The sequence below is a fragment of the Aulonocara sp. 'chitande type north' Nkhata Bay genome, linkage group LG10 (genome assembly GCF_057382095.1).
Source record: "Aulonocara sp. 'chitande type north' Nkhata Bay isolate Kocher_YH1m ecotype deep benthic linkage group LG10, A_spYH_male_GT1.1, whole genome shotgun sequence".
In the NCBI taxonomy this organism is placed as follows: Eukaryota; Metazoa; Chordata; class Actinopteri; order Cichliformes; family Cichlidae; genus Aulonocara; species Aulonocara sp. 'chitande type north' Nkhata Bay.
The window spans coordinates 3,944,431-3,971,933 of record NC_141353.1 but is presented as its reverse complement, the minus strand read 5'-3'; the positions used below and the strand labels follow the sequence as shown (position 1 = coordinate 3,971,933).

The following is a 27,503-nucleotide window of genomic DNA, read 5'->3' as shown; positions in this document are numbered from 1 at the left end:
TCTTGCACTACAAAGGCAACAATAACAACAGCTGCACTCATCGCACTGGACTTAAAACAGAAGTATGGCGTTAAGAGAAGTTAAGAAAGACGTTTTCCACCTCTGCGAAGCTGTTGCACTTGTCTTCTCTCGGAGTGTGGGGTTGCTTTTTTTATTTTAAGGCGCGGGTTGTTTTGCGCGTCAACAATAAGGAGCATGCTGTTGGAGCGACGGAGAGCGCATTAAAAGAGCGCATTTCACTCAATGGAATTCTTATATTTAGCTCCGTGAGGGACCAGCCAGACGAGCAGAGGAAAGAGGAAACCCTGATCCTGGTGTTTATCGTTTTGAGACCGCTTCCAGCCCCCCAAACTTGTCGTTCATATCACGGTGCACGGCTATGTGGTGATGAGGGCGCTGTGAGTGTGTGAGAAAGACGGGGGAATAGCGCAATTTTATCTACAGCTCCGGAGAGGAAAGATGATGATGGCCGGTGGTGGTGGTGGCGGAGCAGCCGTTGACCACAACGGGATATTCACAAATCCAAATCTCCACAGCCTGCAGCAGACCCATATGGACGCCGATAACCCAGACTCCCGCAAACGGCCGCTGGAAACTCCGGCTGAGGAGGCCGGCTGTACCAAACGCACCAACACTGGAGGTAAGAGAAAAGCAATAACCAGCAGCCCATCCACCTCTTCTTCTCCACATTAACTCTGAGCCTTTGTTGTGCGCAACGGCAAAGCACAGCCTTCAGTGTGATACCGAAGCCCCATATGAGCAGTTCTGGGCGGCATGTTGGCTTTAACATGCAGCACCTGTGCACTTGGCACTTTGAGATACTGAGTGTGTTTATGGCTGTTACTTCATACGCTGCATGCTCGAGCAGCCCGACTGAGTGAGCGGCCTCCTCATCTTAGGTCAGCTCAGAATTTGAACTCGGCAACCTTTCTACTCCACATCTGGAGCTTTTGCTGGCAAGTTGTCATTCAGTAGACAGCTGATGATTTGTGTGCACCTTATTTAACATAAAAGTTCTCCGAAGTCTCTGTTCATCAGAGTTTGTGTCTGTTGGAACATTAGGCACGGGTTTCCTGCAGAGGCTATAGACAAATCTGAGGAGGAGTGACAGAAATGTCATCACAGTCTTCAAACGTTACCCTGAATGTGAATCAGTACTGATGCCTGGGCCCTGAGTCATAGGATCTGCAAAGCACTCACCTTTACCTTTGACCAGTACAAATATGACAAGTATGTGAGCCAAACTTTTAGCAGCGCACTGGAAAGGAAGCTGCTCTTTGATCTTGGACACTTTAGTGTTGATTTGTGAGCCTTTTAAAACAAGTGGAGAAACAACAGAGCCTATTATTGTGTTGGTGATTTGTGAGATTGGAGCATCATAATCCTGATTTATGCTGAGTTGGAGTTTTCTGATTTTTTTATTTTCTTTTTTGTGCTTTTAAGGTGAAATGAGCAAAAAAGCCAACAGATGAAACTCATACCACCCTGTAGGGTTTGTGCTCATCAGCACTTGCAGGCCCAATTCCTAGTAAACCCAGGTTATTTATAGGGTGTGCGCTGAGCCAGAACTCAGCATCTGTTTGGAATTGTTTTAGCCTCATGATGTCTGACCTACCACCTTCTAGCTTGCCTCTGTATAATGATAAAAGAACAACTGTAAAACACTAGAACACTAATTGAAAGCATGTAAGTGCTTGAGAAGCAGAGCTGGGTGCTGTAGTCCAGAATCGTGCATGAGAATCTATGCATTAAATTGAAGGCAAACGTCATTTTAAATGGGGGAATGGTGAGGTGCAGGAGAAGGGTACTACAGAAATACTGCAGTGCTATTTGAACAAATTGATCCTGATTTGTTTTTGTGGAGGAGTGTGGAGCGCTCATGCTTTATTATTTGTCAGTAAGATGCTGGAGTGCAGCAGTGAGGATGGTTGATTCCAGCTCCTGTACATCTTATTCCAGCTCGTGATTGTTCTGGTCTGCAACTCACAGGGACCACTTATTCGAGAACTTGTTGTTAATTAGACGTCTGCAGAGAACGAGCAGTTTCTTCGCCATATGTCACTGAAATTCTTTTTGTCTTTGTGTCCCTGACAGCCCAGCACTCAGTGATGGCAGCATTATATCCCATTTCCAACAGTACAAGTGCATCTTTGCTGCACTTCACTGAACCCCAGAAATGTAATTTCAGCAAGATACGCAAGGACCATCGAGCTACCAGACAGTATTTTAGAACACATCCAACCACCATATGTCATCCATTAGCACCCCTAAAACCACTGTAGAAAAGAGAAGTCACGCAGCGTTCCTGCTTCTAGGAGAGTTTTCACCATTTAGCTGCGGCACAGAGACATTGCCGCATTGTTCCCATCCTGGTGGTGTGAATTGAAATTTTGAACATTTGGGTAGATTCTAAAAAAAATATATATAAATCACTACACCGACAGCTCAGGTTTTTTAGTGCTGGGTTTTGTATGATGGCATCAGACAGCGTTTTACCAGCCCCACTCTGTGTTCATTTCTGCATCACGCCTCCATCGTATTTTCAGAAAACGCAGCCGCACAATTAATCGTGTGCTGATGAACGTCTAACTCTGAAGAGGCTGTCTTGTTGTCTCAGGGGTGATTCAGATGACTTCCTGAAAGAGATTGTATCAGTGTGGAGAATACCTGATTGCTTTATCAAGGAAAACAAAGTGAAAATCCCATTTGTAATCATTAGCGTCTCATCCCCAAACCTCCTCTTATTTTGAAAAAAACGGTGGACAGATAATTCACATAGCAAATTATAATGAGTGTGCATAAATAAATGTGAAGATTGAAGAACTTTATGAGCTTACTGTAGCATGTCCAGCTTTGAAGAAAAGATGTATGTTTGGTCTGTGGTCAGCGATGAAATGGTGTTTCCCTTTAAAATCTAAAGGATGCGCTGCTATGCATGCTAAAAAGCCCCTGGCAACTTAAGGCTAATTCAATTTACAACCAGTGTAGTAACATTTGCAGTTTAGTTAGCTAACCTGAGTATAGTCAAGCAGCACCTCTATATGGCCGCCTTGCAGCATATACTGCCTTTATACTGAAATCCCAGCAAACGTGTGAACTGTGTTTTATAATAATAAAAGCATCCAAAGCAATAAGGCAGAGTTTAACAGTTTCACTGAAACATAGTCGCGTATCCTTGCTTACCTGAAATGCACATTCAGATGTTTGTAACGGCCTATACAAAACAGCTGTTTCATAAATATCCCCCCTCTGCTTTATGTAACATTTTTTGATGTCACCTCCTGTTTCATCTCATATGATCTGCATGCATCGCATGTAACAATGCAAACCCCCAGCCTTTCTGTTAGCAGTAGGGCTAGACAGCCTGATAATCTTCAATCATGCTTGTAATCACCAAGCCCTTGACTACGTCTGATATTGATCATGCTATTCCTACCGAACCGATCATTAACATGACTGGCAGTTACAACAAAGAGAAGGAAGCCGTGCTCTTTCAAAGCCGATCCCCTGGTTGTGCATTAAGAGTTGTGGACACTGAATGAGGAAAAACACTGCTCCTCTTTTATCAGCGTTGCTCTTCTGTCCTTAAAGTGAACATCTTTTATTCGTTCCTCTTTCTAATTACCCACACTCTGAGCCCATGTTGCTGCCAAGCATGTGCCTTCCAAAAAGGTTGTGTGGCTCAGGGATTAGGTATGATCTCGTAATGTTGCTAATGGAAAGGTTGGCAGTGGAATGTGAGCTATTTTTCTTTTTTTAATTTTTTGGTGGGAAGGACACAGGTGCCCTTGCAGAGCGATGTGACGTGAGCGGACTGTGAATTTGCCAGGTGGCAGTTAAAGAGAGAATGAGAGAGCGATAGAAATGAAGACAGAGAAAAGCAGAGAGAGATAGACCATTAGGAGGGAGTGGAGTCTACAGGGGAACTGTGTCTATATACCAGAGCATCTCTCAGTGAATGAGACTGCTAGAATTTTCTGGAAGGCATTCCCTCCAAAGCCAAATGGGCCACGATGCTCAGGTTTGATTTGTGGATGAAAGTCATCAGAAAGCCAGGAAAAAGGCTGCTTTTTTAACAGTTTCCCTGGAAATCACCATAAAATGAACCTGCCACCCTCAGGTCCACACACAGACACTGACATGCTCACGCTGCAGTTTTTACACACATTTACGCTCGCTTGAGATACCTCTCGGTGTAAGATTTATAGTCGTAGTGATTGGCTTCATCACCCCCCTCCACCATTCTGCGGCACTGCCATTTGCAATGGTTGATGAGCCCCTCCGCCCTCTCAAACATGGCCGTCTAAGGGATTGGGGGTGGGGAAAAGGAGAGGAGGAGGGTGGGTGGCGTAAGGCACGCCGTCTCAGATCACTCCTCCTCCACCTCCTTCATCATCTGCTTATGTTCTCCATACACCTCTTCAGCCACTATTGAAGGTCACTCCGCATGCTTCTGTGCTCAGCGCTGAAACCCGCTCCCTCCGCCACTTCACCTTTGTCACTTTCCACTAAAAAAAGTGAGTGAATGGACTGCCATACTTTATAGTGCTGCGTCAAAAGAGGCGGAGTAGGGGAGAAAATTCAATTTTTTGGGACCGGCATCAGGGGGTGGGGATATGACGTGCTGGAGGAAGCAGGCTACCCATTGGCCGAGCGAGGCGTCAGTCCTGCGTGCTGCTGCAGACAGACAGGCCACTCGATGAATATGGATGAGAGCAGTGAAAAGGGTGATGCGGCAGGGAAGACCCCCCCCTTCAAACCGATGCAGGCTTGAACAATGCGTGCCGTCTTTCACTGAAAACACCGAGAGCCTGCATTAGCATTTTCTTGGACAATTGAGGCTCTGGCCAGCTGCAAGCATGGCTCGGATGCTGCGGTGAAATCTCTTTTTCTGCACCCACTGATGAATTAGACCTCGGTGAAAAAGGTCGACTGGCCGCATTCCTCAACACTACCATTGCACCTATGCCTAGGCTAATGTTAAGATCCCATTTAGAGATTGTGTCCCGGCATTGATGGCGATCTGACAGAGGACTTGAGAAGCAGCAGATCTCAGAATGGGTAAGCCTCAAACTCTTTTTGTCTGACTTGTTGAATTGATCCATCGTGCTAGACTACATGCAATTTTACACACCGAGAGCTCGTTTGTTCATTATTGCTCATTTGAGTTCCGTCGTCCTTGCTGGCTGTCAGGAGCAGGTTAGTCCATTGAAATGCAGAATGGGTACTTGGAGGGGTAGTGAGAAGGAGGGAGTACGGTCACAAGGCATTTCCTTCTGACCCACCCCCCTCCAGTGACTTAACTAAACACATTTGGCTCAAAGTCCACGTCTCCAAGCCATCCTTCCAGCACTGGAAGCAGGGGTCTGAACTAACACCCCACTGGCTCAGCTTCCCAATGTGCCCCACTGCTCCCGTTCCCTGGCGGATTGCAGCAACAGATTGCCATGTTTACTCTACCACATGACGCCATTAAAACCTGTTACTGTGATCTCAGACACTAGGACAGAATTAATTATTGACTAATGACAGCAAACGTGGCTGTAAGGGCGATGGAGGGAATCTTAGTGGCTTCCTCCCCTGCTGGGTTTACTCTGGCTGAAGATGAGCAGAAAGTTACGCAGTGGGTTTGGGCTTGTCTGTCAACAACAGGTCGTTGGATGTTTAGATCCTGCAATCAGCATCACTCAAATGAATTTCTTTGTGTGGCTACGGTAGCCAATATTCGTGATAGGGTGATGGAGGGCTGAAAAGCTTTACAGCGACCATGTCAGTCATGAATCACGCTTATTTGTTCTCCAAGGTCATTTTATTGTTGCTCATTGTGAGAGAAGCAGGGGTGATTAGAGTGAGTTTTGCAAATCATCCTTTTGTTCTGAGAAGACCAACGTATTGACCAGCACCACGAGCTGTTCATCACGTTCATATGTGTCATTTCATATTAATGTAGCAGTCCTGTGAATTTGGACAGCTCACACGAGTATGGACAATTAGGTGAAATTAACCATCATGGCATGGCAATCATGTGCATTTGTCAGAGCTGTTGGTTTTGGGTGATGTGCACCACAACAAGCCTGTGTCTGAATGAAACATGAGGGGCATATTAATGCAATAAGAAGAAGTAACGTGTAGGCTGTGAAATCCCTTCATGTCACAGTGCCATGTTCATTCACATCTGATTCTAATGAGGGCATGACTGAGGCAACAGGTTGGTCCACCTCAATCCATCCATCCACCGTGCCGGTCAAGCTCCAACATTCGATACCCTCGGCTTGACACGGGACGCAGCGATGTGGTGACAGACGCCGTGGCTTTGCCGTCAAAAAGCGATCTTGTCTCTGTGCTTGAAAATGCATCAGAAATTTCTTCAGACAAACGTGGACAGTGCCTTTTTACATCTCTGCCCGCTCCAGTGACGTCACCCTTGAGGCAGCTGAAAAAGGATCGAACATGACGTCATTGCATCCAGATCAGCGTGCAAGGCAGATTATGTATCAGTGCTTTGGTATACTAAGTACGCACCTGTATCAAGTGTTTACTATGACGTCATTGGTATAAAATCAGTAATTCAGTGGGTAAACCCAGCTGCCACGCATCTATAAATACAGCATATTTGATGCATTGTTGGCAGGTTCTTTTATTACATTTGGGCTCAATATGTGGCTGATTTGCTTTTTACTAGATTACACACTCAATATGATCGGGGCTTTCTTGGAAGGACACTTTGCCCACTTTGGGGTTGATTAATTCTTAATTGCCACTGTAGGAAAATGAAGTTCCCAAGCTAAAAGGCAAACGCGGGTTTGAAATTCTTCGAACTGACGTTCTGTCACTCACTGACTGCTACAAGCAAATGTAAGCCACAGAAGCCCCTTCCAAAATGGAGGAGATTTAGACCATCTTGGCAGTATACCCTTTGAGCAAATCTGTGGGATTGGTTCCCATATGTTCTCCACGCGTCTTCTAATTACAAAGGCTCACTCTGTACTGGCATCCATGAACTGTATGGATAATGAGTTTGTGTTTTTTACAAGATACATTTTCAGATTCAGACTGAACTGCTCCTTCTACTTTCCTGTTGTTCACGTGTGAGAAATGATTAGTAACACTGGGTTTGGCTTTGAATTCAGTCAGAGGTTGCAAAAACTCCTTGAAAATAGATAAATTTAGACCTCTGCAAACTGGAAAGGAGGTCATCATTTACTCTACAAGAAATCTGGGACAGGACACAGAACATGATCTCTGATAGAATGTGAATGTACTGAAAGCTACAAAGACTCAAAAGACAAAATCTACTTCTAGATCTTTCCAGAGTAATACAGGAACTTGGTTATAATTTTTATGTGAAAGCTATTTTTTCTTACTCTAGTCTTTTTTTTATGGTAACAGTTTGGTGTATACAAAAATTGCAGAGATGCTTTATAAGATGTGACCCTTTCCCGTTTTGTGTCTCTCTCCCCAGAGGAGGGTGAGTACTTCCTGAAGGTGCTGATCCCCAGCTATGCAGCCGGCTCTATAATTGGCAAGGGCGGCCAGACCATCGTACAACTGCAGAAAGAGACGGGTGCCACCATTAAGCTGTCCAAATCCAAAGACTTCTACCCAGGTAAGAATGAGCACTCTGTAATTAAGATTGATGATCACAAAGGCTCATATACACGAGTCGTCTGACTCATCACCCGGCCAAAGGAGCGACGTCGTAGTGGAAGACTGATTTTGATATTTCCTCTTCATTTGGCTTTGCAGGAATAATTGCACTACATTTTAATCACGCAGTAATCATGAACTCTTTGAACTTATTATCCTTTTGTCCTTGAGAGACTAAACATGCATGGAGATGTTACAGTGGCAGACAATTCCAGACTTTCTTTGAATTTATAAAATTACTTTTTCACATTTTCCTGCTGACAGCGATGTTGGAAATAAAAACAAGAAATGTGTGCTGGCAGTGACGGGGCTATGACACAGGGCTGAGCGATACGGGGAAAAAAATACATCTCGTTATCTTTAGGACTGAATGGCGATACATGATATGCGTTTGATATATGGTACAAGTGCAAATATGCGTGCTCTGTTAACAACAACAAAAAAGAAATTGTAAAAGTCATTTTTAATACTTTTGTTTTTCCACCAATGCTGCTGCAATTTTTAAGAAACCGTTTTGTAAAATCATTTTCCATATTTCTTCTTGATATTCAAAATCTACCAGGTCACCAGCAGCTCATATGATTAGGGTTTGTTGAATGCTGACTCCTTTCTATAGATAATCTGCTTATTTGAACACCCAAGAGGAAAAAGATTTTAACAAACAACCCGCAGTGCCAAAATGATTTTATAAGACTTTGTTAACGTCTGCAAATATTGGAATATTTGCTTATTTAGCATGTGGCAAAAACACAAATCAAACATAACCCTAGCTTGATTGCAGGTGACTTAATGGATGTTTAGAGGATATATTTTTAATTGTCTAAACTGTTTTCACTCAGTCAGGCACAGCTCTGTTTCTTTTAAGTGGGGCTGTATGAGATTCTGGTGCACAGTCAGTGTGTCGATGGCAGGGGCATGGACTCGAACAGGAGCTAAATCTTTGCTACAGATACTGCTTTAGTCTATTAATAGAATCAATAACAGTTTCAGTGTATGTCTAGAAAAGCTTCACAGTTTTACCTACTGTCAGCTGCTTTCCATGAAGAGGTTAAGGTTAGATGCATAAAACATGGGAGTTGATTGTTTGCTGTTGTCTCACCTTGTGTGACTTCGGTGTTTTAAATGGTTCGTTTGTATCCAAATGCATGAAAAACACAAGTCACACCAGCAGCCCCTGTTTTCTGTGAGGTAAGAATAGTTATTTATTCTTCAGCGATGTCCACTGGCTACTAGCTTCTTGTTTTTGTTCACATTAACCCACGGCATCAAACTTTGAGTTATTTCTTATTGTCGGAGCGGCGCTGTGTGTGTGTCCCTGATTGCTACAGGAGAACTTTGTCAGTGAAGTTAAAGCAAAGAGATACTGAAGAGGGCAGTGAGACGAGAGCTTTACTGTAGAAAACGTTTTATGTAATGTAACATAAAATCTCTAATATTGTCCCATACAGGCAGATTTTAAAAGTCTCGGGTGTCCCCAGAATAAAATTCAAATATCAGCCCAACATACTACACAGATGGTCGTTTTTTTTTAGTCTTTTTTTTTTAAAATAGCTGTTTCAGTTTCTGTAGACTCAAATTGTACTGGAACAGCTGCTGCACCTGTCCGTTTCAGGAAGATGTCTGTGAATGACAGAGAGGAGCAGACAATAGGAGCAGTGCAGTCGGTTAGTAGACGACATGGCTGCCGATACAATCCTGAATAAAAACTGTCCACGGCTTCTTTCTCTCTGAACGATAACTTAACATGTAAATAGAGCCACATTCTTAGCGCAGTCTTTTTCTTGTATGTGAATAAGTAGCTTGTCAGATAGTGTTACAGTTACAAAAATCCAGATTTTAGCAGTGCAGAGCAGCACGTCTGTGTCTTGAGTGTGTTAGGTTCCGGGCCACATTTGATTCAATATTTCATAGTAGTTAAGAAAAAAAATGTGGCCATGAAAGTAGACTTTGAAAGTAGACTGACGCACATAAAGTACCATCACAGATAGTAACACACACTCACTAGTTCACTATTTGTTGTAAATTGTTCCTTAAACTTTGTACAGGTCAGGGTCTTCCTTCATCATTTCATTTTCCCTAGAGCGCTAACCTGTGTGCATACAGTCAAAGCTAATAATTACATTAAACACGCAAGCCACATTAGACCCATGAATCAACAACGGGATTGTCGTGGTCCACTGGAGACAGGTGTTCAGGTGATGGGAAAACATGAAAGTGTCTACTTATTGGCTATTTTAATTTTCATTACTTTATTTGCTGTCACAGATCCTCAAATCTGGGGGTCAAGCCCCAGATGCCACACATGACTCTGTGGCTTATCTCATGCTATACTTAAAAATGTATCAGAAATCTTTTCATATAAACACGGACAGTATTGCATGTAGGGCCTTTGGGTTTGTGCTACGTAAGTAAAATTTTGCTTTCAGCAGCATCTGGTTGCTTTAACCAGCTAGAATGGCTTCAGGTCCTGGTATAACAAAAACACAAGCCCCCAAAACACTGTAAGTACACCCTACAGTTAAACTGATAGTGATCTTTGTTGATAAAAATTTGCTTTGTTGCATATCTAGCCAATCCCTGTTAGCAGCAGGCTATGATCCTCCACTTTCACTGACCTCAGAAAAAGTAAAGAGTGAGTGGGCAGGACTATGAACGAATTTTAGCTCAGCTGCTATTGGTTACTTAATCTCTTTATAGAAAAAAAGAGAAGATTCTTATTGGCTTGTAACACTGGAAGGTGGTTTGTTGCCAGGGTCCCAGACGAATGCTGACATTAGATGATTTTAAACTTCAGAAATCTTATAACACCATAAAAACTCATTCTCATGACATTTAACCTTTTTAAAATATCGATATCTCGCCCAGCTCTATTATTGCAGGGAACAAAAGTCCCGTTGCTGGGAGGTGACCCAGGTTCAAGAAATGCCAAGCTTTCTCGTATTCAGCGCGGTTACATAGCTAGCAGGTTGCGCATTTATTTGTTATATGTATTTATATCATTGCAATACATCAACTGTCTCACACTTCTGGAAAAATTATGCAGGGCTGCCATCTTGTTCGCCTCCTCTGAAATGCAAGTGCAAATGCTGTGCTGCAGAGGAGATGCATCCAAAGCATTAGCTGTGTTGGAGGGTGTCACTCAGACCAGGAGACGGATGTCCGTGCAGCTCACTGACCCCTATCATACGGAGGTCAAAGCTGAACCATCTTATCCTCCAAACACAAAACGCCTGAGTTGTAGAGGAGTCTGGCTGTTTGTCCTTCATACCTCAGAGGACACTTCAACCTGCTGAAAAATAACAGGTGCTTAGCGCCTTGCTGCTCATTAGGTCCAGATGTTTTCTGTGATATCTGATGCAAGCAAATAATCCCTGTGTAGGAGTGTACTTTTAGTTTAGATGTATTGAAGAGCAAATTACCTCTTTTGATGGGAAATGTAGGTGTGTAGATTTGTGAGAAAGTCTCCAGATGTGTTCACATTGGACTTACAGACAGTTCTCAAATTGCTTTTAGCAGCTGCTACATGCTATCCTCAAATTTTTTTTTGGAAGTTTTGAACACTGAACACTTTGTATTAGGTTATTTGCTTGGTGACAGCAGGATCATCCCAAGGTTCCTTTAATTTAACTACACGGTATCGTTTGAATGTGGCCTGTTCCTTTGGGACCTGGATGTGATATACAGACCCTGTGCACGAGAAAATGCTAACTTCCTGGTTTGAGACCGGATGTGGGGTTGTACATTTCCGGTAGCTTTACTTTGCGGTCAATCGCTACTGCGAAGATATACTCCAAAATCATGTCCAAAACTCGGAAACGGAAAGATCGCGTTAAGTTACAAAGAGCAGAAGGTGGGAACACTCACCACTGTTGTGTCATAAAAAAATCTAATGATCAATTTTGACATTTAAAGAGTTTAGATCGATCAGTTGTTTACATCACTCAACACAAGCAGAACTGCATTACTGCAGCAGAAGACACATCGTCCACATTCAGAAGCACATCTCTGTATAGTGACTGGTCTTATGATTTAAACAGGCAAATGTTCAGCATTCAAACTACAGGTGAAGAATAGTCAAACCAGATGTTTCCCCGTTATGTCGATATCAGCTAGTCAAGTACACACCTACACAGCATGTTAACAAACCGTGAAAAAAAGCCACACAAAAAATGAACGAATGCTGGTAACGGTTTCTATACATTAGTATGTACGAAGGGTATGTTGTGATTTGCCTTCAAAATTACAGTGGTCCCTCGCTATAACGCGGTTCACCTTTCACCTCGCTGTTTCGCGGATTTTTTAGTGCAAGTTTGCATGCTTATTTTCACGTCACATTATGTCCTGCGTCCTGATCGCTGCAGACGATCTCCTCCGTGACGTCTCTCCTGTACAGTACAGAATCGCTGCATCAATCGTTAGCAGTGTGACTCTGAAGTGCAGTGCTGTATGTCCACGATGTCCACGAAACGTTTTGCACCGTCAAAAAATAAAGTTGTCTACTTGATTTCACCTATCGCTGGTTATTTTTAGAACACAACACCCGCGATAAACGAGGGACCGCTGTTTACAGATACTGAGAAATATAACATTTGAATCCATTTTCTCTTTTGCTCTGAGGCGCGGGGGAAAAAAATATCGACAAGTCGATGAACATCATTTACAGATATATTGGGTAAATGCCCAAGACATCTATAGAAATGTAAATCGCCGCTTGATTTATTAATTTGCTTAACTTGTTTTGGACCGTAAACAAGGCGCGAATAGGACACCGGAAACAAAGCTCCCCACAGGAGTTTCCGCACCGGAAGTAGCATATGCTAACGTGCACATAGTCTATTGGATGTACTGGACTGCGGCAAAGAATTACTGAACGCTGGGGGAGAGGAGAATGAGGATGTGTTGGGAAATATTTTTCCACCGTGTTTCTGTTAACCACGGTGAGAGGATACATGTTTGGAGGGCATGGCTTGAAATTCTCAACAAAGGAGGCCAGCCATTTTGAGGGAATGGATTACAGCTACTACTCAAGCACTGGAACAAATGAAAGGAGTGATATGTATATCCTTATTTCCCGCTTGGTCTCTGGATGTGCTCATAGGCCACCACCTGCTCTGCCCATCCCCCTACTCATCATCGTGTTGAGTGAGAAGAAGAGTTCAGGGAGAGGGAGCTGGCAAGAATTTGATTGGGTGGTTGTTCTGGCCCACACAAGTCAAATTAGGACTGCTACTGTACAACAGTTGAGAGCGCTGCTTTATGAAGTAGCCTGTGGAGACTAAACGATGCTGATTTAATTCTTCTGGATTCCTAAACTTACGTGCCACATCTGTGTGACCTTCAGTGATGAATCTGCTGCATTTTGGGTTAGCGTAGCATGCTAATGCCATTGCACACAGTTCACACCATTGTTGCTCACCCACCAGCAGACTGAGCTCGCTCACAACGCTCAAAATTGCATCCTAAAGAAACCAGTGCAGCCATTTTCTTTTGCAGTTTTCTCTGTAGTGGTTCTCACCCTCCCCACATCACCCACCCATCAGTGGACAGCTTCAAACTGTGAATTCAGTAGTCTTGGAGGGGATCTGTACAACCGGGCCCTGCTGCGGCCGACTGTGATGGATGACCGGAGATAGTGAAGGGTGTGGATGATGCATGATTGTATGTGAGCGTGGGGACAGCAGGGCAGGCCCAGAAATAGCCTATTTCAATCTCTCTCTGTGGACTTGACCCCTCCCAGCTGCACCCGAGCTTCTCCAGCACGCGCCAAGTTTCCCCTTCCCTCCTCTCCACACACTGTTTTGTTCAGATTTGGTTCCTGGTAGTCAGGAGAGTTCGGGCCAGATACCATGACATAATTCTTTAGCTAAACTTTAGTTTGCGTGCTCACTTTTTAACACATGAATGCTGACTCTTTAATGACCTGCCGCTGCAGCTGCAAAGAGACCCGTGGGAGTTTGGGATTTGAACATAAACTTAGAGCCAGATTTCAACCCTTTACTTTGTGCAGTTGGCCTTCAGCCAGCATCTTAATTTGTACAGCACAGAACAGATGAGGTTGTCGTGACGTCGCTGAAGTATGTTTTTCATTGTCTAATCATAAAGAAATCATGACATCATGCTGGAAACCACCACTATTCCACAGAGTATAAGATGAGGTCTTTTCTTCAAAGAAGAGCAGAAAAAGAAACTGTTAAAGTAAACTTTCTGTTTTACTATCTATGTGCATCACATACTCATGCACCCATATGGACAGTGTCACTATAGGTGAGGATTTCAAACTGATTAAAACTGGAACTTTTCCCAGGTTTATGGCTGTGCCTCCAGTGACTCATAATTGTGTGCTATTGTGTCTGTGCTGTTCTACTTTCTGGTGCTAATATGATGCAGAGAGCAAGATGACCTGAGCTGCACGTACAATACAGGATGTATCATTGCATTAAAAAAAAACAACACAATCACTGCTGTTCTTGGTGATTGACAAAGGTCAGCTGATTAAAAGGACACCAGTTTTACACTCAGAGGTCAGTTTACTACAGACCCCCACCCCCCTGTTGGGTTTTGTCGAGGGAAAAAGAGCTGTGTGTAAATTTGCACACATGGCTTAATAAACCGTGAATAGAAATTTCCATGCACAGAGTTGCAGTCTGCACACAGATTTACAAATGACGTTGTCCTTCACAGGACTTCTGTGCAAGCCTCAAACTGAAAGGTTGGTTTTGGAATGAAGAGTAAAGTAAATATAATGTTACACCATGAAAGCTGTGAAATGCCCCGTGCAAAACTAATACTAAATGTTATAACTTAGTATTAAACCCAACGAAATAGACATTTTTAATCAATGTCAGTCAGTGCAGCGCTGGTTCCAAACTGGTTCTGTCTTTTGAGTAACACCCTACATTACAGCAGTGGTTTAACAATTAAAAATTATGTAGCACTACAAGCAGCAGTTAAGGTAATGGATGCATACAATCTGCCTCTCTATGTCAACCACTGCAGAATTTATTTTTTGTTGTAGCCCCTCCCATACCCACTAGTCACTGGTTCGAAGCTTGGGCCCTCCAGGTTTTTTGGCACCAGTCTTTTTTTTTTCCTGGGTGGAAGTAGGTGGAACTGGCCGTGGATTGGAGACTGGTACAACTGAAGGATCTTGTTATATTGTAAGGTCAGGTATTGCTAGACCTCGACTTGGCTGTAACACACTACCTTTTGTGCTACATTAGCAGTTGGTCTAGTCACTTGTTAGTGACCTTATTTATTTGACAGTACGCTGAAAGGTAATTTCTTTTTGAACCTCCATCTGAGGTTCTGCTACCTGCAAATACTTTATTTCTTAACTTTTGTACTTTTATTTTTTGAGTCATAAATGTCATGTAGCATAAAACTATTATTCTCATTTTCAGCTTGGATTCTATTAGAATAATTTGCATAATGTACAGTTTGAACAAAAAACATGAAAACATTAAACTCTCCCTTTAAGGTAGTGGTTCATAAACAGTGTGGGCACCACTGGTTTGGTGGGGAACTGCTGGAGATATGCAGTAAAACTAAGGCAAATGAATGTGATCTGTTTAGGGAACAAGAGTTTTCTGTTGTTATCTACTAACCTCAATTTCAGTAAAAGACAACTTGATCCTTTTTAAATAATTGAGAAGACATTTTCAGTGTTAGGTGTTTAAAAAAAATGCCACTGCTTTAAGCCAGCTTCCTCCTGATTAGCTTTCCATTGCAAACAAAAGGGTGGGGCAGCAGGTGTGTGGGGTTCCTGTTCTCACAGCTAGTGTTGATATGACCATATTTGGAATAGCTGCTCTTCATGAAATCAGACAGAATCTTTTTCTTACAGAAATCCCATTAGTGCCGACAGTGAGAAAGAGGGACTACTTGTCTCATAGTGTCCTAGAACCCAGTGCATTGGTGTCTAATTTAGTGGCTTATTTTGTTGTGCTGGATGTGTTTACTGTGTTTTTTAAAAGATTGACAGTGGGATTGGCTGAAACTTTTGGTCAGGCAAAAATGGAATATTTGTGGATATCAATGGCGGATTACAAAAAGATCCCCGCATTTAAAATCAGTGTTTACATTTTGGAGAGGCATGCCATGTTGCAACAACATGGCATGAATATATTCAGAATGGAGCTTTCCAACAAAGAATTTTCGGCTCAATTTGTAGTGTGAATAATTACTTGGAAAATCTGCTGATGTGATGACAGTAATTATGGGTGATATTTTTTGTGTGGCAGGCAAAGAGTCTAAATAAATCAGGCAAACGATTTGGACCGGCTAATGCAGATGTGTATTTTCTGTCAACTAGAGAGAAACTTTGAAACTTTCTTACTTTAGGATGGAGATAGAAGACCTAAGTCACTGGTCTCGTGGGGAAAGCTGAAGACTGAGATGTTTGATCTCAGGGGCACTGACACATTTCTCTCTGTTGCTGCCGGTCTTACTCTGTGACTCGAGTGGAGCTTTTCTTACAACACTGTCATCTGATGCACACAATCGAGGATGTGAAAAGGGTGGGGGGGAAAATTCAGACAGTTTCACATCCTCTGTATAGTGACTCATTAGTGACAAAAGTTATAGTAACACATCATGAGATGTGCTCTTAGCAAAAACAACCGTATTGATACGGGAGCAGAATTGTCAGTCTGTGAAAACCTTTGCAGAAGCAGAGACGTTTAACTGATAACTACTGTAGCAAGCAAAGCAGAAGGACCTCTTCAGCATTTAATGCAGAAACAACAAAGACTCGGGGCAACGTATCTTCTAAGGATGCGTTACATCACTTAAGATGGCCTAGTTTATGGGGCTTTTTCAAGGAATGAGGTTGCTCAGTCTAAAAAATTATAGTAAGTCAGGCTAAGGTGAATTTATTGAAGTCGCAGTTCTGTGTGGGTGTGATTCAATTTTGCAAACAGACTGGTTCCTGGGATTTTGTCCTTGTTGTTCGTATCCTGACTGCATATTAAAGTTCAATTCATACACAAGAATTAATCTTTTTACCATTTCCTCCAGCATACTTGCTATTAATAAACGTGATAGAGAAATGGAAGCAATTAGGCTTAATAGGGAATAACACCCACTGTTCAGTCACAGATTCATTTTCTAATGGCTGGGCTTTTCCCCCAATGCAGCATATATCTAGAAAGTATTGTGTGTTTTATATAATGAATGATATCCATTATCATTATGAAATATTGCTAATAGTGTTCTGTGATACATGTGCTGACATAAGAGTCTGCAGCCAGTGAAGCACTTGCACGCACAAGCTGCAGTCTGTCACTTTGTTATTTCATGAAGGACAGGCAGGTGCAGCAAAACACTAAGAGATGCCAAATGAGCTTTTGTTGCCACTGGTGCTAATATACTATAACTGTGTGAAAAAGTATGGTGGGAGTTAAAAGAGTAAGAGTACAATGATTGTGAAATTTAGCTTATTCCTGTTTTTGTGTGTGGAGAACAAAAACAACAAAAATCTTCATTAGACATAAGTAGGGCTGCAGGGTGCAATTTATGTGACGAGTGTGTGCGTTACCGCTAGGTTAACACTGTACTTATTAGCATCTTGAGCTTAATTCTTGCTGTTTTAAACAGAAAGTGTAACATATTCTGATTTTTCTCCACTTACATGAGTGAGCAGGCTTGTTTTAGGTTTAGCTGCTGTTGCTGACAGATGCAGATGGCAGTGAAGTTGTAAAAAGCATCTGCTTGTTATAAAACTTTTATTCAACCCAAAATGTTTAAATATACTAGTTTTGATATGTTCAGAATGGAAGCTTAAAGCTTGGAAGATTACATTTGGTGGGATATGATAAATGGAGTTGTACTTGCATAGTGCTTTTCTACTCCAATTGAGCCCTCATATTTTTCTTTACCACTTTTCCCTCCAGTGACACAGTACCTTTATTCTATGCTTAAGTGCTTTGCCTAACTGTCAAACACACATTCATGATCTGTTAGACGTGTCGGGGGAAACTCGGAGTTCAACATGTTGCCCAAGTGTACTTTGACGTGCAGACTGGAGGATCCAAGGATCAAATCACCAATCTTCTGATTAGCAGACAACCTGCTCTACCTTCTGAGCAACAGTCGCCTCATTTGACAGACATGGTAACTTAATGTTTTTAGATATGACTTGTTGGTTGATGAGCTGTGATATGGAAACTGCTGCACACTTTATCTGCCTTTTGGACTTCTGTCAAAATCCAGACACACCTGTGATTTCATTGACATGGTGTCAGTTAGTTTGGAGCTGACTCAAGAGTAGAATTTCAGTCAATCTCTGGATGGGTTAAGTGACTGCCTTTCTCCTGATGAGAATAACACTGTCAACTGTCTGACCAATAAGAATTTAGTTGGATGAGATGATATCAACAATCCAGTCGATTCTGAGACGTAAATTAACTCTGATGTGACGTGGGCTGATATAGGTGGTTGATCGATGTATACACACCTAATAAAATGTAAAAGGACCAGTCTCCAGCCGTTTCATTTATTGTTCTGCTTACATGATGCAATACTGAATGTCTGTTATCAGGAACCCAAAAGAAACAAAGGAAATAAAGTCTAGTGCAGTACATGTGAACTTTTGTCCAATTAGATTTTCTTGATATGCTTGGACTGACCTATTGACTGTCTAAATACATTATTTGACATGTCTGTGGCATGAAGCTGATAACATGTGACATATTTTCACTAAGTATTTCCTAAATTGCTGGAGGACAGATGCAGATATATGTATAAAATATTGAAATTTAATTAAAGATGGAAATGCCAACAATGAGGCTCTTCAGCTGTTCTTATCATTGGTCATGTTGCTTTCATTGTTTACTCAAATGTAATCCGTGTGTCACGCCGGCAAAGGAAATCGAGAGACATTTCAATTTCAGCCAGAAAACAGAAAAGCAGAGCAGGAAGCTTGATACAAAAGGAAGAGTGTTTTAAAAATCGTGCAAGCGAGTATAAAGGACTCACTGTTGCATCACCTGTTTCCATGGCTCAGCCCCTTTACCATGGCAACAGAATGCCGGTTGGGTCATCAATGTGGGTGTAGAAAAAAGTCCAGAGGAAGGACAACTGTGTGTTTAGTCTATTAGAGCTGCAAGGCAAGGACAAGCTGAGTGTTACAGCACTGAAAGTATTACATCATTCAAGAGGAATCCTTCTCCCCCCCCCATGGCTTGCTAACCAAGCATGGCTCAGTCTTTCAGCTGTTTCTCTATTGATTGGATAAATGGAGGAAGCGAGCAATAGCTTAGTAATTGGGTGTCTTTGTGATATGTCAAAGAGCAGTCTTCATTGCCAAGACATCTTAACATAAATGTAGATTTTAGTTCAGTCCAAATCCCTTAAATCTGCTTGCCAAGTACCCGCTCAGAGCACGTTAGAGTAACCATTCTGCTGTGTTTGTCCTATCCTGCTCTCTCGTAACAGGAACAACAGAACGAGTCTGTCTGATACAGGGTACGGTCGAAGCCCTCAATGGTGTCCACAACTTCATTGCGGAGAAAGTTCGCGAGATGCCCCAGAGCGCCCAGAAACCAGAACCAGTCAGCATACTGCAGCCACAGACCACAGTCAACCCTGACCGAGTCAAACAGGTGAGATCCTAGGCAGTTAGTGGGGTCATCAGGGTGTGCATTCACTGTGTGATAGTAACACTTCATTTCCACAACACCTCGTTTATTAGTTGTGAGTAATAGTTGTGCTCTGGGCCATGACCCACAGTCTGGTAGGGTCAGGAAAATGTGAGGGTATATGGTTATTTTTACCTCCAGTTTTTCATAGCTAGACAGAGCCGTGTGGCAGCTGCAGCTTAAACCCCTGGGATTAACAAATCGCTGAGTAAAGCGGGGGCTGGTATAGTACTCTGACTCACTGAGAGACATCCCTCTTTCTGTCAGCCATTTGAGGCATGGTATATTCCTCATGTTATCTTTTATTGCTACCAAAGTGTTTCTGTTTCTCTACAGGCTAAATTGATTGTGCCCAATAGCACAGCTGGGCTGATCATTGGCAAGGGTGGAGCCACAGTGAAAGCGGTGATGGAGCAGTCAGGGGCTTGGGTGCAGCTCTCACAGAAACCAGAAGGCATCAACCTGCAGGAGCGAGTAGTAACCATCAGCGGGGAGCCCGAACAGAACCGAAAGGCCGTGGAAATCATAGTGCAGAAAATTCAGGAGGACCCTCAGAGCAGCAGCTGCCTCAACATAAGTTACTCCAATGTTTCAGGCCCAGTTGCCAATTCCAACCCCACTGGCTCCCCCTATGCTAATACAGGCGAAGTGCTGCCCAATGCAGCTGCAGCGGCTGCCACTGCCTCTAGCCTTCTGGGTCAGGCCGGATTGACAGGAATGGGCGCCTTCCCTGCCGCCGTGTCCAGCTTATCCGGTAATGATCTGCTGGCCATCACCTCAGCTCTCAACACACTGGCCAGCTACGGCTACAACACTAACACCCTCGGCCTGGGCCTCAACCCAGCAGCTGCTTCAGGGGTCCTTGCTGCAGTAGCAGCTAGTGCTAACCCGGCTGCTGCTGCTGCAGCTAACCTTCTGGCCTCCTATGCTAGCGATGCCTCCAGCAGTGCGGGCCACCCTGCTACAGGTCTCGGTGGGTTTTCCTTGGGGTCTCTAGCAGCTGCTACTGGGGCTTCCAACGGTTACCTAAATGCTTCATCCCCACTGATGGCCTCCTCCCTATTGGCAACAGAGAAGCTGGCAGATGGTGCCAAGGACGTGGTTGAGATTGCTGTGCCCGAGAATCTGGTGGGTGCCATCTTAGGGAAAGGAGGGAAAACGCTGGTAGAGTACCAGGAGCTAACGGGAGCCCGCATCCAGATCTCCAAAAAAGGAGAGTTCATTCCTGGTACTCGGAACCGTAAAGTTACCATAACAGGGTCGCCAGCCGCTACGCAAGCAGCACAGTATCTGATCAGCCAGCGGATCACCTACGAGCAGGGCGTGCGCGCTACCAACCCACAAAAAGTGGGCTAAAAGGAAAAAGAAGAGGAAAGAAGGAAAGGATGAAGACAGAGATAGAAGGGAATTGAGAGAGAGTCATAATGGATAAGGAAGAAAAGAAACGTCCAAATATCTGTTCAATATTTCAGTATCAAATGAGAGAATCACAAAGGAGGAGGTGGGGGAGACAACCAAGATAAGTGTGTGTGATATGTGAATGTGTTTTTAGGACTGACGTCCTGATGTTTTTTAAAAGTTTGTGTCGAGTCCTTTTGATGATGGTGATCAGAGTAAGCTGAACTGGTCCACTGCCAAGCTGCAGATTCAAGGGTGAGGCCAAAGGGTTTCACCCTCCTCCAAAACCTCATAGCTTTTATTTTATTTCTTGTGTTTGGTTTTGTTGGTTTTAATTTCATTGCAAACCTCGGCTCCCGGTGAGTTGAGTGTGTCAGATGAAGTTCCAGCCAGCTAATAGAGCTGTTTTACAAACCTTGCTTGTTGTATACAATGCAGAAGGCATTGTGAACAGGGGTGTGGTTTTATGACACGCACCTGAGGTCATCTCAGTTTATGGGGAAGCAATCTGAGAATAATTTCTAAAAAAAAAAACAAAAAAAACATCTTTGTTGACATATGTTCAATTCTGGCTCATATCATAATTGAAGTTTCTAAATCTGGGTATTTTATATTTTCATCCTTTATTTATTGACATGGTCTCATTCAAACACAAATAGATTATTTAAACCTGTGACTGCAGGTTGATCTGAATGTAAAAACATTATTAGACTATTGCTATTTTTTATTTACAGGGATCAAATATTGTGTTGCAGTGAAAGAAATGTATAACTCAAACCCAGTCTGAACTTCACTGTTGCTGTTCGCAAGTATAGTTCAGGGGTTAAATAATCAATGTGAGAGGATAGAGGAGACACACAGGAATGTATAAATATATTTTACACGAACACACATAGACGATGCTCCCACAAACGCACAAACACTGAAACATAGTTGCATATTCAGTCACAAAACATGCAGAAATATGTCATTTAACCCATTTTTGGTGCTATAGAATTAAGTTGATATCTCCTTTACCATGGAATCAGAATCTCTCTGTGGCGACTAACCTTGCGACTTATTTTAAAAAGAGCTGCTGTCTCGTCCAGCCATTAGTAGCCCATTGGATCTGACGCAGCCTCTCACGTAATGACAAACGATCGATTTCAGGATCAAAGATGAAGAAAGCAATCCAGTCTTAATAATTAAATCCATTCAATGCAAATCTTTTGTTCTACCTTAGACATTTGTAACTCCCTAGATTTAACTGAAAGCTCAGACTACCTTCAAGCAGTGTGTCTAACCAGTTCAGTTCGCAAAAGGAACAAAGCACTACAAAAGCATTTTGATAAGTAAAGCTGTATGAACCAATGTCTGTGAACAAAGAAACTATTGCCTTTACATTAAGGGTACCAAATAGTCAAGAGACATACACTAATGAAAGGGAAGTAAAACGACACTTGAAATAAAAAAAAAAAAAGAGGCTTGGATTCACTTTTTGTGTGAGCCGTCCTTGCCAATTTGCATTAAGACAAAAAAGGGAAAAAAGGATGATTCTGCAGTTCATCCAGGCAGCCTTTTATTGTTCCCAAAACATGTTAACGCTCACTAACCTCAAGTGAAGCACATATTACAACATAAAATGTTTTGGCATTGTTGTCTTTTATGGGCAATTGTTTGTCTGAGGCAGGCAGGCTAATTGTCTTGAGTATTTCCAAGCACTCGAAGATTACCTTGGCTTCCTTCTGTGCTGCTATCCATAGTGTTCATCCTGAGTACACTGGGTCTCTGAAGACTGCACTGTGAGACATTAAGAACACAATGTAAGGTGTGTCTATCCCTGCTTGGGACATAAGTATATTTTAATGTGCACATGTATGTCACATACACAAAAACTACCAATACTGACAGAAGGGATATTGCCACAAGAGCATTTATACTCAAGCATCTTGTGACGTTTCTGTTTACCAATGCACTGCACTTAAATTAGCAGACATTTTTTCCCAACGACAAATTATTCCCATCGCATTTTCTTGCACAGTCCTGTTATGTCCACACCCCCCCACCACCCAGCTCTAAAGGCATCTTTCAATTGTTGTCCCCATCAACCCAAGCTCTATGATCAGCTTTCTGAATACACAGCTGTGAGGGTTGGTGCTGAGTTATGTCCAAGAAAACCAGAACCACACCCATGTTTTGGAAAAATTTAATGAAGAGCCTTTTCATTATCACGAATCATGTTTGAAAGTCAAATGGCTATGAAAGCATTCGAAATAACTCTTTGTGTCTGAACATTGTGCGTGACAACTGCAACAGCTGTGAGCCTTCTTAAATCTTTCCTTTCACTATGTGTCTGGAGGGCTTCGCAGTCATCCATTAATCCAATCTGGCCACCAGTGAATTCACAGCATAGGCTAACCTTTTACTGCCCAAAATTTTAGCATGTAATAAGATACAAGCACAAAACAAGGATATGTTCTATCAATGCAACTGGACTGCTTGACTGCAGAGAGCTGTCCTTCGACGGCTCTCTGATCGATACATCGTGCCAAACGCTATTTCTCTCTGCCCCTCATTAACTTTCCTCTTTCTCTCAACATTTTATTCCCCTGCATGCTGTCGTTTCTCACTGTTCTGAGATTCCTCCTGTGTCCTACTCCCTGTCCGTGCTTCTTCCTATACTGTGCTCTCCCCCTCTTTCTCCTTCCTCCTGTCTTGTCTTCTCATGGGTGGTGTGTTGGATGTGCTGCTGGTGGGCAAGTTATGCACTGTAGGTCATGAGGGTATGAAAATATTTCTGCGGGCCGCAAAGTTCACAAGGCTAACATGCATAGAAAACACCTGCCTCCAAAAACTGTGACACCCACCAAGACCAACCAGCAGCGTCAGCTCAAAGTATCAGATTTCCTCTCTAAGAAGAACAAGCAGACAGGTTTAGATAGTGAACTATGGCCTTTCAAGGGAAGAGGAAGCGTTGTTTTTTTCCCAAAAGAAAGCGAGTCAAGGTCGAATAAATATTCATACACTGGCTGAGCTCAAGTTACAGCCTCCAAAAGAAAGCATAGTACGGACAGAGCGCATAGGTTAGCGAGAATAAGGTGGGAACTCGTTTGTGACCTCAAGCCGAAACAATGACATCCTTTATGCATATCCTCTTATCTGAAAATGACTAGACTTCATTTCTGTGGAATACAATATGTCATGTCATATGATCTATATGTACTTTATTGTAGCTATTCTAGTTTGTAGTCCAAATGCAGTCCAGCGTTGTCGATACAATGTGAAACTATGTTATATTTGTGTGGATGATGAGAGTGCCAACTAAGCCTGATTAAGATTAGCTTCGCGATTTGTTTGTGCATTACGATGACTCATCATCGACCGGTGGTGTCCATATTTCTGTCATTGATGATTTAGTTTGACAGTAAGAAAATGTAAAGAATATTGGAAGCAATATAGTAGCATGTTGTCCTGTTTTGTGTTTTATGTCTGTTGTATGAACCTTTGAAATTACTAAGATTTTGAATGAATAGGTTTACATGTACTTTTTGTAAGTTATGAAAATGCTGCTATTTGATAAGTAAACTATACAAAATATTTTAGTTGAAAAGATGTCTGGTCTGTTGATTAGAAACATGCTCTAAAAGGCTGGAGCATAAAACGAGGTGTATAGAATACTATACAGTATTGGTAAGATAGCAAAAGTAATAATAGACTCCATAGTACAACCTGTGCCAAACTAGACCTCTGCAGCTTCTGAAATTGTAGATGTGCGATCAAATGTTAGATATCAATAACTTGTTTAGAAGTGCTGATCAAGTGCCAATCAAACACTGTCTTTTAAGTTAAGAAAAGATAATCAAATACATGACTTAAGAAAACAAAGGACAAAGAACTTTTTGTGCGTTGTTTTATCCCATAGGTACATAGAGTAAGAGTTAAAGATTGTGATTTTTATGGATCCATGTTGTTTTACACTCCATGCATCCCTTGTGTGTTTGTTTGACCTGTGGCTTAAGTACTGCTGTTTTCTCACAAATGTCTCTATAGGCCAGCATGGACTAAGCATAACATGTTATAAGCATTCATAACATAGCCATTAACAATCAAAAATGTGTTTGTGGAGTTAGGTGTTATCTTTTTGCACGTCTTCTATTGCATGGTATCAAAGTAAATTATGGAGGAAAAAAAAACGTACAAAAGTTTGCGAGGTGTCTCGCAAACGTTCAAAGACATAACGCTGCATGCAGTCAAATGTAAAGCACTTCAGTTTTACTCGCCTCATGTTTAGAAAACAAAAAAAAGAAAGTTGTTTTTTTTTTATTTTATGTTGTGAGTTGGGAGGGAGCTCATTATTGTCATGTTGGCCCGAAAAAAACAAAACAAAAAAAACCCACACACACGAAAACACATCTGAGATCAAAATTCCTCGTCAGTCGTCTTTGAACGCATCGTTAGATTTTTAGGTACAGTGAGGAGTATTACAAATGTGAAACAAGCAAACGTGAAAATGTTACTCAGTGCATTGGCTCCTTGTGTTTATAGGATATCAGGCATTCGTTTCTTTTACAAACAGGTTGAACCTCACGTCCCATAATCTCTTTATGTCACAGCTTGAAAGCCCAGATCTAATCTATGAATGTAACCATTTCCTGTTTCTTTTATTTTACGTTCTGTCAAATGGTCTTTAATGTAAATTCAGGGCAGGAATGTCAAATACATGTAGAGAATATCTATGTCAATAACAGATTTCAGCTACAGTCAGGTAGGCCTAACATGGCCACAGTCATGAATCAGATATGTTTTAACACAACTTCCGATTCGCTGTCAACATTATCTTGTTTGTTTGGTGTTGCATAAATGCACTTTACTGATCAGTGGGTCATACTGGGTGTGAAATGAAGCAAACCAGTTTAGTCGATTTGATTTGGTTTCCATTCTTTGCTGTTGCTATGATGTGACTTTATTTATTCCCTGATCCTGTCGGGTCTCATGAATGATGGAAAGGGCTGGAGTCTCAGACGAAATCGAAAAGTAGCATCTGTTTCCTCACGCGAAGGCTTCTCCTTCACATTTCCTTCAGCAGAGGTCTGTGTCAATCACTGTGTGCATTGTTTGGCACTAGAATGTGAAACCACAAAGGATCTGTATGCCTTTTTATCCCTCTTTTGCTTTGAAATTCCAAAATCTGAAAGCGGTTTTAACGCATCCAGCACACTGGCATCGAAACACTGGACTGAAGGATGCAAGCTCGAGGTCCGGCTGACACAAAGGCCGGGTCTGAGAGACTTAATCGGCACCAGCAAACACGAAGATTGCCTCTGCCACCTCAACGTAATGAAAATCAGAGGAAACGTTCGAACGGTTAAGGTCTAGTTACGCGAGTGATGTTCCTGTCTCATTCTGTGTTGCAAATCCCCTGTTGTTGCATTGACTGCTTCCCATCCGAGCGCTATCCGAGCTGCGGTATCATTCCAAAAGCTGTGATGTTTGTTTTTGATTTTCAGTCCAAATGTATTCGGGACATCCATCCAGCCCCACGGAGCCCTTTCACAAAGAAGGCTAGGACTGGTTTTAAATGTTACAAACTGGCTAAGGCTGGTCGCTCCTCTCTTTAAACCTCTTCTACTTGAGTCTCACACTCTCAGCCAACACAATATCACAATTTGTTTCATTACACGGAGCACCTGCTACCGTGTCCACCCTTTAAATGGTTTTTAGGTATTTCTGAGCCCTTTCGTCTGAGGAAAATACAGGATTCTTTGCCAACCACACATGAGGCCATTATTGTGTTTGACCCTCTGAACCTCCCATGAACTTTGTTGACCTTTTCCATCCTCGAGAACTCGTATATATGTGTTGGATATTTTACGCCACTTTAACTGTCAAACTCTGCCAGACTGTTCTTTCATTTCCAGTTATTTGGACTACTCTGCGGGGTTGACTGCTTGCTTAAGTGTAAAGCATGCCGTACCTTGCAAACATTTTCATGCCATTGTAAATTTTCTTTCTGGGGTTCGGTTTTAATGTTGTTTAACCTCTGTTCTTTACATCTCAGAAGAAAAAAAATGGACTGACAGCATAAGATCAAATATTCCAACCTAAGCAAAGTGATGTTTTGTTGATTGGGTTCTCTTTGATATTAGCGACGACAGTTCTGTCTTTCATCTGTGACGAGCGCGGAGAATCTGTGAAAGTCCACAGTGTTACCTACTTAAAGGGCTTTCTAGGACAGCATTTAAAGTCCTCTGAATATATTCAGAAAGGAAAATGCCTTCTTGTGCCATTTTAGAAAAAGTGCGAAAGCTTTTTAAGGCAAATGTTTGTCAGCAAGAGTGCCAAATAATTCCATACTGAGCCAAAAGGCCGCCAGCCTACATTCTAAATGTGAGATCACTGGAATGGTTCCGTCCCATTTCCACTCCCCTTGAAAAACATCACCCTAATTGTACAATGTTTGAGCTCATGTACCATTATTGTTATGCTGCCAGTCTGTTTTCTGCTTTTGTTAAAGGAACATCTCAGAAGCAGTATATTTTCTAAATGATACACCGTTAATAAAAAGAAAACAGCTACTATGGTGAGGGAATGAGAGGATTTTAAAAGTGTCATTGATTTTATTATTTAGTTAATTTGAACATTATTCATTAATAGATTTAACGGTAATGACTATTTAATGTAACTGTAGTACTGTGTTTGTAAAAGAAAATTCAGTGAGTTGTGTTTTATGACTCGTGGACTACCAGTGAAGTCAGCATTTCAGTGTTAATAATTGAATTGTTTTTTAAAGATTATTTTTGCGACGGCAACAAAGAGTCATTATAAATGTTCATTTTAACATCA

At 42.1% G+C, this 27,503-nt stretch overlaps 1 protein-coding gene across 2 annotated transcripts; it reads left to right on the top strand.

The window, feature by feature from the left end:
- On the top strand, positions 1 to 27,503 carry nova1 (NOVA alternative splicing regulator 1). Of its 2 annotated transcripts, none has more exons than XM_086307867.1 (4): positions 1 to 640; positions 7,463 to 7,606; positions 19,081 to 19,247; positions 19,620 to 27,503. In XM_086307867.1, exons 1-4 carry the CDS (start codon positions 460 to 462, stop codon positions 20,637 to 20,639), a joined length of 1,512 nt encoding a protein of 503 aa, XP_086163993.1. In that variant the 5' UTR covers positions 1 to 459; the 3' UTR covers positions 20,640 to 27,503. The 2 variants fall into 2 exon arrangements, with proteins under 2 accessions (XP_086163993.1, XP_086163994.1); XM_086307868.1 differs by lacking the exon at positions 1 to 640 and adding an exon at positions 4,706 to 5,061.